A 13,327-nucleotide genomic window follows, 5' to 3' on the forward strand; every position below is an offset into this window, starting at 1 on the left:
GATAGCAAATACAGTCCACCCCTTGGACCACTTAGGTTTGCTAGTGCTCCCCCAATAGCTCCAGCTCCTATACTATGGCATAGAGACTTCACTTGTGTGAGAACAAGATGTTCCCACTTATTTTAAAAATGGGGAGATACAAGTCCAATTAGAGAGTCCCTTTCAAGGTTATAGCCAAATGAAATCTCCAAAAAGATTTTTGGCAAGAGATGAACCACAATACAGTCTTCAGCTATAGCCAGTCCCATCTCTCGCCTCCATTACCCACTCTAGATTTCCTTTATTTTTGGCCCATACTTTGGCTGATCTGAGTTGCTCACTTCGTGAGCTGACCGAGACTATTATCCTGTAAGGGTCTGATTTCTTATCTGCTTTGATTATTTCATTTGCCCATTTACCATCATTATGGAATATGAAGGTCCCAAGAAATCCCTAAGAAATTCCCTGAGTTCCTCTCTGCCCCCATAAGGTAGTCACTGTTAATACTTCTCCTGGTAACCAGGGTCCTTATCCCCAATATTACAGCTACCTTTTTCTTTGTCTGCTGGCTGTCTGGCATGAACCACTCAAAGTGACCAGGTGCTACTCTCAGCTTCAAGTCCAATGCCCTTACCTTATTCCTTGGAAGAATTCTTCCCTGCAAATCAGCACCTCTACCCCCAAAGAGCCCAGGGTTTCAGTGGACCACTGGAAGAGCGAGCGAAAGGGCTCAATCCTATTGCTATCTCTTGATCTCCAGACCCATGTACCCCAGCTACTAGAGACACAGTACCATATATTGATCATGCGATCCATGTACTGGAGGAGAGTGCCACAGCCCTGCACCATATTGTCCCTAAGCTGATGAATAGCTCAGCCTTTAATAGGCCCTTCCACCACTGTATTAAGCTAATTGCTTCTGGATCATGTGGTATTGCTAAAATCAGTGGGTACCCTTTATTCACCCATTTTCACACCTCTTTTGCCATAAAATGGGTCTTTTCGTTTAAGACAATGTTATATGGGCACTACATTGATAAGTCAACCATACTGCTATTCTTTGAATGGTGGTACTGGCAAAAGCACTTGGTCAAGGAAGGCAAACCCATATCCAGATAGCTATCAGTGCTGGTAAGGAAGAACGGCTCAGGAACGGGTCTGAAGAAATCAACTTGTCACCAAGTGGCTGGGTGATCTCTTTGGGTATTTATGCCATATTGAGGGCTCAGTGTCAACCTCTGCAGCTGGCAGGTTGATTATTCCACAATGTTAGGAGGTAGATCTGCTTTAGAAGGATGGGATCCGTGTTGTTGGGCCTTTCCCTATTTTTCATCCTGGTCATCATCTGTCACTATTTTTAAGGCTCACCATGTCAGTGCTAGGGTAGCCAAGATGAGAGGCTAACTGGCATTCACAGGACGAGTTACTCTGTCCACCTGGTTTTTGTACCTCTCCTCTGTGATGGATGCTCTCTAGTGACCATTGTGAGATACAAAGACTAAAACATTTTGTGCCCATTCCTTTAGGTAGTCATATATTACTTCACTTCTGGCAGAACTCTTATATTAGCCACTTGACTTATGCAAAGGTCAAGTGAAAGTCCTTGAAACAACCTCCCTTGCTCCATCTCTGAGAGTAAATCAGAAGCAATGCTACACCCTAGGAAGTATTGCACAGTTTAGAGCCACCACTATTAACACTTAACAGGTGCAGGGATGGTGCGTCTACTGATTATATCATTATACCATTATATTTCCACTGATTCACTTGTATGGCCCTTGTGAAAGCTGAGCAGATGGTGGTGGATACTAGTGGATTGCCATAGACCTGGCCCGGTTGTAGCCTCAATTGCAGCTGCCATGCAAGATGTGGTATTTTTTTGGAATACTATCAGCATAACCTTTGACCCTTGAGAAGCACTGTGATCTGGCAAATGCAGTCACAGTCTCTATAGGGGCTGGAAAGGGGGAATCAAAAGCAATTTGCTTTCATATGGCAAGGAGAATAGTCCATATTCCTTTTTGGCCCCAGAACTAGGTTAACTTTCCTGTTCTCCGTTATGATATAGTCCATAGGGACTATATTGTCATCCTACCATGCCACAGATCATAATGCTGGTCTCCTATCAGGTGACATCCTGCTAATTGGATCTGGTGAGATGGAAGTGACAATCACACTAAAAACTCATGAGGATCATGAGTGTGAGAGGAATTTCACCACCTGTCTTCTCCTGGGTCACTCAGGTGTTACTCCATCTAGATGTGTCTCTGGTATTAGGAAGAAAAATCTTAGGGAGACGTGAAAAGGGGAGTGAGGCAGGGAAGGAGGAAGAGCCAATGAGAGGCAACAGATGACTGATCACTCAGTCTTGTGAGAATATCTCTCAGATGCCTTATAAAGGACTTTCTCAGGACAGTGCATCTGGAAGAAGAAGGGGGGAAAATGTATTTGCTGGCTTCCATTGGCTAAATATTTGCTTTATGGAGTGTTATTTCTACTGTACTTGCAGTTTGCTCAGGCTGAGTGGATGATGCAGTGCGTCAGATGTGGGCATCCGCAGAGAGGTTTCGGGGCAGGAAGGGAGAGGTGCTCAGTGTGGGAAGGGGAGAGGGCTGTGGCAGGAATGGGGACTCTGGGTGTCTAGAAGTCCCCAGCATTTGGAAAAGGGACTGAGGTTTTATCCATCAGCTTCTGTCAACCATTGGTTGAGAGCAGCTGGGGGTAGGGGTGAGGGTGGGGGTCAGTGTTCATTCCCTGGCACTTCCAGTTTGCTTGCTGTGAGCAGAGCAGCCTCCTTCGGCCAGAGCGAGTGTTCAGGTGAAGGGAAGCAGTTGCTGGCAGCAGGCCGACCTACCTATAGTGCACATAAATGATAAAGGCAGAGGGGATGGGGACAGACACTGGCAGTGGCACCTAAGTGGTGTCTGATACACCCTCCCTCCTTTTCTTTTTGTCCTCTTCCCATAGGATTGTCAGATCTTCAAATTCAACTCTCTTATGCAGAACCAATGGCTCTTCTCAGCCCACGGTCCCCTTCTGCATATCTAAACACATCAAGGTGCTCAGCCGAACAGAAGCATCCTCTGTGAAAGGCAGTTGTGAGATCAGTCATTGTTTTCTCTCGATTACCCAAGAGGCAGCCCTTTTCTTTGGATATTCCAGTTAATTTTTTTCCTGTCAGCTAGTTAGTTCGAGTCTGCTTTTTCAGCTCCTGAAACCAGATGAAGATGCAAGCTGCAAGCTTTGAGTGCCTCCTGCGAACTTTCTCACCACAGCTCCACAAGGGAGGTGTTATCCCTGCAACCCGAGGAAGCAGGTTCAGAAAGACATGTGGTATGTACTTGGTAACTTCTTCCCAAACCAAAACCCCGGATAATTCTCGCTGATTTGGGGGCCCCTTCGAGTGACTCAAGATAGTCTGGAGAAGGCTTTTGGAGCCTGAGTTTACTAGGACACTTGGGTGGTTTATAGGAAAATGGAACAGCCCATTAATTGAGTCGTGGAAGAGCTGGGACGCAGATCCCCCATCTCCCCACGTCCTGCTCGCGCAGATTATACTGAAACTGTGGTAAACAGTTTAGACCAGCTCCACTATGACACAAAGCTTCCTCTTGGCTATTTCTACAACTTCATATTGAATAGAAGGAAATCACTTAAACCCTCAAAACACAGTCTGGCAGGAGGCAAAATGCCTTGCTTGGCATCCTGCCTCCATCCCTCCCACACCAGCAGCTGGGACCATTTGGTCCCCCTTCAGCTCCCAGGCCGGACGCCCTCCCTGTCCTCCGTCAGTCTGAGTTCACAGTTCCCTCCTCCTGGCCCGACTTTTAAAAGGAGAGCCCTGATTGCCTAGGAACATGGTCTGGCTTCCCAGGTGAAACAGGTACAAAATTAACAATAGGAACATGCATTTATTTCCAGTCATTTGTAGGGAAGAAATATACTTTGGGGACTTTAATCTTTAAATTTGAGTGAATCTGATATTATCAGATACTTACATAGAACCAACAAAATATTGAAATGTACACAGAGGACCTCCCTACCTGAGTAGTAAAATGCTGCCTTAAGCATATGCACCTGGGATGGATAAACTGGACCCCTGTCAACCCACCAATCAAAATGCCAGCTATTCCTTCCTCTACCAGGTAAAACATGCATAACTGATGGGGACCAGGTTTGTTTCATTGAGGCATTTTAGTTTTCATTTTTTTCAATATAGATGAACTTAATTTGAATATTAAACATGAAGAAATATGTTCTTCCACATCTATCTTGAAACATGACTCCCTTCTCTGTTAATCTCCCCCCCACACACATTTCTAATAGAGAATGAGCACTTGATCTATTCATTTTTCTCTATCTTACAAGAAAAGGCATATGTGACGATAAATGGCAAAAGATTCTCAGCCTTGCTCTTGGGGAATAATAGGGATGGTAGAGACCTATGGCAAATGAGAACCTGGCCTTGACTGATGGCAGCAGCCCCTTTTCAGTGCAAATCAATCACTGGCACAGGGAATTCAAGCCCTCTGTTGCCAGGTTTTCCTACAATTTAAAAAGAAGTCAGAAATCTGGATTTTAACATAAAATCAACTAATTACCAGTTATATTGATAACTAATTTAATTTGGAGGTTGACACCAGGCAGGCTGAACAAAACACATCCGTGGGCCCAACTGAGCCCATGGCCACCAGTTCACAGCCTCTGTTTTTAAGTCAAACAGAACAATAGAACTATTATTTAACTGTAGTTGATGTGGCTCTTTCGAGGCAATATAGAATTATAGTTCTAAGAAAGTCAATTACATTCCCAGTTGATGTGGCACTTTATAGGCAATAAAAATATGTAGTACTAAGAAGGCAAGTTTCTTATGATTCGTAATTCATAATAGAATAAGGTATGTCCAGAATAGCCTGGCTGCAAGTGGGAGGGAATTCACATTCACAGAGAATAGGAACAGCATAAGAAAGAAGCCTAAAGGGGACATTTCATTAGAATGTACTTGGCCTTGTGTGTTGGTTTCTTGGGGGGCCATCCTGGCTCTAGATCTGCTCTGGCTGCTTTTCCCCTCCCTCTTATTTGCCCCCAAAACTCTCTGCGGACCCCAGAGCCTGGGTTAACTTCACTACCATGTTGAAGCCTCTCCTGCCTTCTCCAGGCCATGCCGTTTTTCTTTCTTTTCTGAAGACCATGTGCACTAATGCCGGACCTGACCCCTCATATTGCACAGCACTTTATAGTGGACAGAGCATTGTGGCATTTAAGTGATCTCATCCAGACACACAGCCAAGCACCCACACCAGGGGCGTCCTGTCCATTTTATAGATGATGAAATAAAAAGTCAGACAAGGACAGGATTTGACCAACTTCATTCTGCAGCTAGGGCCAGAACTGGACTGGAATCCAGGCTCCTGACCCCCAGGCCAGAGCTCCCTTTGGAGCCCTCACTACCCTTGCTGCATTAACCCTTTCGTGCCTGAGAGCTCCATATCTCCAGTGCAATTTTACCCTCAGAGGTAGGGAGTGGGTCTAATCCTCTTGTTCACAGACAGGGAGTATGACAGAGTGGTGAAATGCATGGGTGTTGGTGTTGGCACCTGTCATACACGAGCTTGGGCACATTTTATTTTATTTTTATTGGTCTTGGGGGGGGCACATTTTAAGCCTCAGCCTCATCAGCTCTGAAATGAGGATCATTTCAGTACCACCTTTCCAGGGCTGTTGTAGGAATTGAGTGTTCTGGCAGGTGGTGAAATAGAGATGAAAACTAGGAACTGATCACAGAGCCACAGCCCTCTGTGGCTACTTGGTGCAGCAGGAAGAGAGGGCCTGCCTGGCTTCAGAACTGCCCAGGTCTCAGGTGATCTCAGTGGTTTCTCCCCGCCTCACCCCTTTCATCATCTTGACCCTTAGTGGGGTCAACATCTTGACCCATTAGCGGGTACCAGGCCCTGTGCTAAGCTCTGTATGGGTGGAATAGTCTGCCCTCTGCGCCCCCTTCCTCCATGCACACCACCCATGGCTTTTGGAGGCTGAGTCTGGGTCATCCCTCCTGGGTCATCACAGTGCCCTGAGTGGTGTCTCACTGAGGAACTATGTTCCTGGAGTTCCCTGGTGGCCAAGCACTTAAGGATCTGGTGGTGTCACTGCTTTGGTGCCGGTTCTGGCCTGGGAACGTCCACATGCCCCAGATATGGCCAAAATAGGAATTGTATTCCTGCTAAAAGGAAAACAAAAAAATAAATAAATTCCTGCCCTCTTCGAGTTTACATTCTGGTGGTGGGGGGTGGGTAGTGCAAGCAAGGTACAAAGAGGAAAACCTTGGAATATTAGATCTATTTAAATTTTTTGTTAGGATTCTCTTCGCTTCATTTATTTATATGTATTGCTTATAGATTCCCTCCCGCCCCCCCAAAATGAGGTCACTCTTGGGCATTCAAGGGGGTCGTGTAGCGGGCGCAGGACGGGGCACAGCAGTCAGTCCAGCTGTGTGACCTTGGGACATTCGCTGCATCTCTCTGAGCCTCAGTTTCTTCGTTGTCATTTAGGCAAATCAGCAATTCCAGCCTCCCTGGATTCCATTGGCCGATGAAAAGAGAGTATTTTGTCGGCGGGGCAGCCGGGACTGGGGCAGACGTGAGGGCGGGCGGGAGCGGCGCCCCGCTGACCCAGAGGACTGTGGGCTCGGGGCTTTGCTGTGTTACACAAGCCCGCCCAGGTGGAAGCCTCGGCTGGGGGCACTCATCCGTCGAGGGGAAAGGGGCGTGGGGAGGCGGTTGGCTCCGCCAGGAGCTCTAGGGCGCAAATGCGCCGCTGCAGCGCTGCCTGAGGTGGGGCGCGGCGCGGCTAGGCGCGCGGGGGAGCACAGGGCGCGGCGGAATCGGGTTTCAGAGCGCGGGTGACTCAGGGCGCGGGCCGGGCCGGGATCCTGCCCGCTGCTGCCGCTGCCCCTGCCCAGCGCCGCCTTTGTTCCCGGCAGGAAGGGCGAGCGGCCCTCGTGCAGTGCCCGATTGCGCTCTGCGGAGCTTGGCGGCCCAGTGCCCTCGAGGGCTCGCGGACCTGAGAGATGGCGTCAGGGTAGGACTCGCTGCCCCGCGCCCCCCTACCCACCCCCGCCCTCTCCCGCGGCCTCACTTTCTTCCCCTCGGCCACTTTTGCAGGAGGGACGCTCAGTGCTGGCGCTTGCTGTTGCTGCTTTCCATCTCCGCGCTTCTCCCCGCTGTCACCCGGACCCGCTCCGCAACAGGTAAGCTGCCTCGCCCGAAGGTGACACCAGCTGCCTCAGGACCCCGGGAAGTTGATTTTTGGCGGCGGGCGCTGCTGCGGTGCGCGCCTCATTCCTGGACATAAAAGGGAGTTCTCGCCGCTCCGTGCGCACTGGCTGTGCTGCCGCGGCTTCCCCTGATGGTGCAGAGGGTTCGAGGAGGCGAATGAGAGTCTCTAGGTGACTGGAGCCGGTGGAGCGCTGCCCAGGCACCGAGATGTGTGAACTAGGCGCGGTCTCTCCATTCCTGGGCAGAGAGGGACTTTGGAAGCACTGTGCCAGCGCCAGCAGCCCCGTGGGAACAGCTAGCTCCAGCTCCTCCAGCGCCCGCGCTCAGGTCGTGGGTGCCGGCTGGCTCATTGTAAGAGCAGATCTGGTGCTCTCTCTGTACACAGGTGCGGAAGCACGACCGCTAGCAGAGACACCTGGCGCTTTGCCTCCCAAGAAATAACGGAACTGAATTGCCCTGACACCTAACTTAGTCCTGAGTTACCTGGAGGGTTCCATCCATCGTGGGCAGTGGCTCCACGGGTGACGGGAAGAGCTATGGACTGGGAACCAGGGGATCTGGTACCTTCTATTCCCCGGGGCTGACTTTCCCCATCAGAACTCAGAGACTGTTCTATGACCATTAGAACCTGTTTAACATAGTTTTGTCTTAAGGTGTGTCAGGCTGCGTGGGCTTGAATTGTGGCCCCTTTGGTGCCATTGGGCAATGAATTTCACCACTTGTGCTTCTGTTCCCCCATCTGGAAAGGGGGAATACTTAGACCACCTTTCCTCCTAGGGATGCTGTGAAGATTAAAAGAGATATTAGAAATAATATGCTTTCCACACCATGGCACATACTGGGCACAAAAGAAGTGATCCCAACTACAGGTTGATGCTTGCAGTAGCTGGGTTGGAAAGCAAAGCAGGCATTTTTACAGAAGAGGACACTGAGGGTGAGAGAGGCTGAGGATTGGCCTGTGCAAAAGGCAGGACTTGGGCTCAGATCTCTAGGTTCCAGTCCTTCCCCGCTCAGCCCTTTTTCCATGCAGTTTTGCAGAAGAACTATGCTTTGCAAATAGTCTCTGACCGCTTTTGGATCTAGGAGTTTATTACACAGTCTCAATAGAATAAGCATGTGGGGAGAGGAGGGAACAACCTCTGTCTCTCTGAAGGAAACTGAGGATTACCTGGGTGGCCATGGTTAACTCTTTGTGTACTGGAGGAAGCCTGGGACAGTCCAAACCATTGTCTCCTTGGCAGTAAGACTTAAACACAATGACAGCTTTTCCTGCCAGCGCGTCCAGCCTGGCATTTCTTGCAGATCAAAGGGCAGCTGGAGCCCAGTTTTGGCTTCTCAGCCCCTTGGCCCATGTTGGAACATTGCAGTTTTGCATATGATATAGAGTAGGGCCAACTTAGCAGCAGAGGGCAGCTTCGGGTTCTGTGGTCTTTTGTGAACTTTGCTGCAACCCCCAGCCCCCAAAGGAAGAAAGTTCTGGGGAAAGAAACTTTGGTGTTTCTTTCTTCTTCTGCATTTGTAGGCTGGATCCTGATGCCAGGTTCAGAGCTATTTTTTGAACATAGAGGAAGTCCTGTGCCTATCCATAATGTAAAAGGTGTACCTGAAACCCTCAGGAGCTGAAAAGGGTCTGGAGAGGGCCGTTTGTAACTGATGGGTGATTGATGGGTAGACAGTGTCCCTCTGGGACCCGGAGAGAATCTTCCTAGACATGTGAAATATCCTCGTGCAAACGAAATCTTGCATGCAGTTTATTAGTAAGGCTAACACTTGTAAACTACTTCATATGTTTGGTGACACATTCATACTTGATTCATCCAATCCTCACAATTACTCCAGGAGCTGGGGACTGTGCTTCAGATGAGGAAACCAGGCCTCAAATCTAAAGCTTCTTGGCTCCTGGGTATTGTGTGGCCCACCCTTTTAACGAGGCCTTGTCAATGGGACTCTTGTCTCCCAGATTGATCCTTGTGCCCCTAATGGATGATGGCTGAACTAGTAATATTACAGTGTCATTGGAATGCCTGCTATTTTAGAGGATAAGAAGGTTTTTGTGGGGATAGGGGCGGTTGTGTCACGAATAGTTTATTCCTGATAACAAATTGCTGATGTGTGCAAATTATTTTTTTAAATCCTTTATTATGAAACATAACATCCATTTAGAAAAGTTCCCACTGTAGCTCAGTGGGTTAAGAACCTGACTAGTATACTTGAGGATGCAGGTTCAATTCCTGCCTTGCTCTGTGGGTTAAGGATCCGGCGTTGCTGCAAGCATAACGTAGTTCATAGGTGTGGCTTGGATCCCACATTGCTGTGGCTGTGGCCTAGGCCAGCAGCTACAGCTCTGACTTGACCCCTAGCCTGGGAACTTCTGTATGCTGCAAGTGTGGCCCTGAAAAGAAAGAAAGAAAGAGCACACAAGAATACAGTCCAGTGATTTCTCATGAAGCTAACATTCATGTAACCAGATCAAGAAATAGGATAGCCCTCCATCCCCTCAGAGGTAACTATCACATTAATTTTTATGGTGATGGCTTCCTTACTTTTAATAAATAACATAACTTAAGTACCTAAGCATATATTCCCAAGTTCTAAAGTTCCACTTTTTTTTTCTTTTTTCTTTTTAGGCCACACCCACGGCATATGGAGGTTCCCAGGCTAGAGGTCAAATCGGAGCCGGAGCTGCCAGCCTACCCCACAGGAACACGGGACCCTTAAGCCACTGAGTGAGGCCAGGGATCAAACCTGCATCCTCATGGGTATTAGTCAGATTCATTTCCACTGAACCACAGCAGGAACTCCAAGTTCTACTTTTCTTGATTTTGAACTTGATACATACAGGATGTCTTCTTTGGTATCTACCTTCTTTCACTAAATGTGAAGTTTTGAGATTCATTTTTGCTGTTGCATATGACTATAGTTAATTCATCTTTATTGCTGTATAAAATTCCACTGAATTCATTTACTATACATTATTTATCCATTTACTTCCAATGACACTTGGGTGGTTTCTGTTTTGGGTTAATATCATAGTAGCATGTCTCTGAACCTTCTTACGCATGTCTCTTGGTGCACATGTGCATGCATTCCTGTAGGTTCTACATCTAGGAGTGGAGTGCTGACTGACAGGGTACACGAGTCCTCCAAATGAACAATGCCAGCATGTTGTCCACTACAGTTGTGTGTGTTCACAGCCACCAACCTGGTATGAGGTCTGTTTCTTCCATTCTCACCAGCATTTGGTCTTGCCACTGGGCTTAATTTCAGCCTTTTTAAGGGATACACATTAGAATCTTACTGTCATTTTAATTTATATTTTCCTGGTTATTAAGTTGATTTTCTTTTCATATATTTATTGGACCTTTGGTTATCTTGATTTATTTTGTTTAATTGAGGTGAAATTCACGTAACATAAAACTAGCCATTTTCATGAATGACAATTCAGTGGCATTTAGTACATTTTCAGTGTTGTGCAGCCTTCATCTCTAGTTCCAAAACATTTTCATCCCTACCTGTTCCCCCCATCTCTACTCCTTCAGCTGGTGGCAACCAATAAACTGCCTTCTGTCTCTATGGATTTGCCTATTTTTTATATTTCATACAAATGAAATCACGTAATATGTGATCTTTTGCATTTGGCTTCTTTCACTTAGCATAATGTTTTGGGGTTCATCCATGTTGTAGCATGTATTAGTCCTTCATTTTTAATTAGTGAATAATATTCCATTGTATGAACACACCACCATTTGTTTACCCATTCTTCCACTGACATTTGGCTTGTTTCCTCCTTTTGGCTATTATGAATAGTGCTTTTATGACATTTGGGTGCAAGGATTTGAGTATGTTTTCAGTTATTTTGCTTGTATACTTAACAGTGGAATTGCTGGGTTATATTATGATTCCATGCTTAAATTTTGGGGAATTCCCAATCTCTTCTCCACAGTAGCTGAACCATTTCACCTTTCCACCAGCAGTGTATAAAGTTTCCAATTTTTCCATCTTCCTTGTCAATACTCGTTATTTTCCAATTTTTAAATTACAGCCATCTTAGTAGGTATAAAGTGGTATCTCACTGGAGTTTTTATTTGAATTTCCCTAACAACTAATGATGTTGAATGTCTTTTCATGTGCTTCTTGGCCATTTGTAGGTCTTCTTTGGGGGATTGGATCACAGCTTTTCATGTGCTCCTTTGGGGAATCATCTCACTCTTGCTGGTGGCCAGCTGATACTCTTTCCTGAGTGAGAAGAAGGGGTAAGAGTCACACCTAAGATTTCACATCACTGGCCTCCTGTCTTACCTGTGCCCCAGCCTGTAATGAGCTCCTGTTGCTCACATACCATTAGAAGTTGTGATGAATACAAGTGATTGTAGTATTTTAATTACTGGCTAAATTTTTGGTTTTCTCTAAAGTCTGGAATGCCTGTGGTAGTGTAATGCCCTGTTTATGTGTTTTATAGCAGGGGGAAGGCTGAAAAGCCCTGACACACTGGATCACTCACAGCTCACTGTGTATAGTTGGGATTGTGCAGGCTCCTTGCCTTTGCACAAGGTATGAACAAATCTCCCTGTGTAGAGTACACTTTCTCACCTTCTCTTTCTCTCTAGGGCCTAGTCCTACCTCCCAGCTTAAACAGCACCTTTTCCAGGGTGCCTTCCCTGCTTCTCCCCAGCTGAGCTTTCTTATCACTAACTCTCACCCCCAACCCTTTAGTTGTCTCTCCAGGCACAGCCACTACTTCCCTGTACTGTCAATATGTCTATTTATCTCTCCTTCCTATGGGAACACCTTGAGGGCATGGGTCATATCTCATTTGTCCAGAGTTGGCCAATTAGACTTGGGCCGTTTTGTCATTATGAAAAATAGTGTTGCTGGGAACATCTTTAGACAATGACCTTTGTTTTCTTTTTGGATTATTTCCTTTGACTTGATTCCTCCAAACAAGTTTGCCCATTGAAGAATAGAACTAATTCGGAGTTCCCTTCGTGGCTCAGTGGTTAATGAATCCAACTAGGAACCATGAGGTTGTGAGTTCGATCCCTGGCCTTGCTCAGTGGGTTAAGGATCCAGCATTGCCGTGAGCTGTGGTGTAGGTTGCAGACACGGCTCAGATCCTCCATTGGTGTGGCTCTGGCATAGGCTGGCAGCTACAGCTCCAGTTCGACCCCTAGCCTGGGAACCTCCATATGTCACAGGAGCGGCCCTAGAAGTGGCAAAAAGACGAAAAAAAAGAAAAAGAAAAAGAAAAAGAAAAAAGAAAAAAATAGAACTAATCGGTTAGTTCTTAATATATATTTACTTGGATCTTTCCGAGCTACAAAGTGAATCATGCTGCTCCCTAGATTAATTGCGCTTGCTGGGTTCTCATTGTCCCTAGGATGGAGTCTTGCTCCTTGCCTCCAAGTCCCCCTTGTGGTCTGGCCTCCACCTGCCTCCCAGTCTCCACTCAATGAAGTTCCTCTTGAGTTGGATTCACATCAACCACTGGCAGGTTTCTGGATGAGAAATGAGATGTTCTACCTCTGACTTTGCATGGGCCAGTCCCTCTTTGAGAATACCCTTCCCCTGGTTCACCTTCATCCCCGACTTCATCCTTTAAGATTCCTCTCTAGGAAGTCCTCCTGCTCTACCAGACATGCTGGGTATCTCATACTCTGTATCACCATCTCTCAGTCACTGGGCTCCTCAGACTGGACCATGATCATTAATTACCCATCTGTGTCCTCTACTACATGGGAACTTCTGAAAGGCAGGGACTGGGTCTTGCCCAATTCATAATCCCAGAACCTAGCACAGGGCCTGGCACAGAATGGGTGCTCCCAAACTCTTTCAGTGAATCAAAGAGGGAGTAAATGGGCAAGTCTAGCCTGTGGTCTAGAGATGATGCGCCAATTTACCATGTCTTCTGTGGAGTCTAAGTCATCCTGACTTTTCCATGGTTCTGCCAACTCTGGAGTGGCCGTGGCTGAGTAATCAGGGCACATTATGGGGCTTTTAGTTTACTTTTCTTTAATAACTTTAATAACTATTTAAGTTGGAATTTGCACTGTTACTTTGCTCTGTATCTTTTTTTC

At 46.8% G+C, this 13,327-nt stretch overlaps 1 protein-coding gene across 1 annotated transcript in view; it reads left to right on the forward strand.

Moving 5' to 3' along the window:
• COL15A1 (collagen type XV alpha 1 chain) overlaps positions 6,747–13,327 on the forward strand; it is a 111,061-nt gene continuing 104,480 nt past the window's right edge. The window contains 2 exon segments of the mRNA XM_021066594.1: positions 6,747–7,056; positions 7,140–7,225. Of these exon segments, the coding sequence (XP_020922253.1) occupies positions 7,046–7,056; positions 7,140–7,225 (97 nt within the window). The 5' untranslated portion in view covers positions 6,747–7,045.

The sequence above is a fragment of the Sus scrofa genome, chromosome 1 (genome assembly GCF_000003025.6).
Source record: "Sus scrofa isolate TJ Tabasco breed Duroc chromosome 1, Sscrofa11.1, whole genome shotgun sequence".
Classification (NCBI taxonomy): Eukaryota; Metazoa; Chordata; class Mammalia; order Artiodactyla; family Suidae; genus Sus; species Sus scrofa.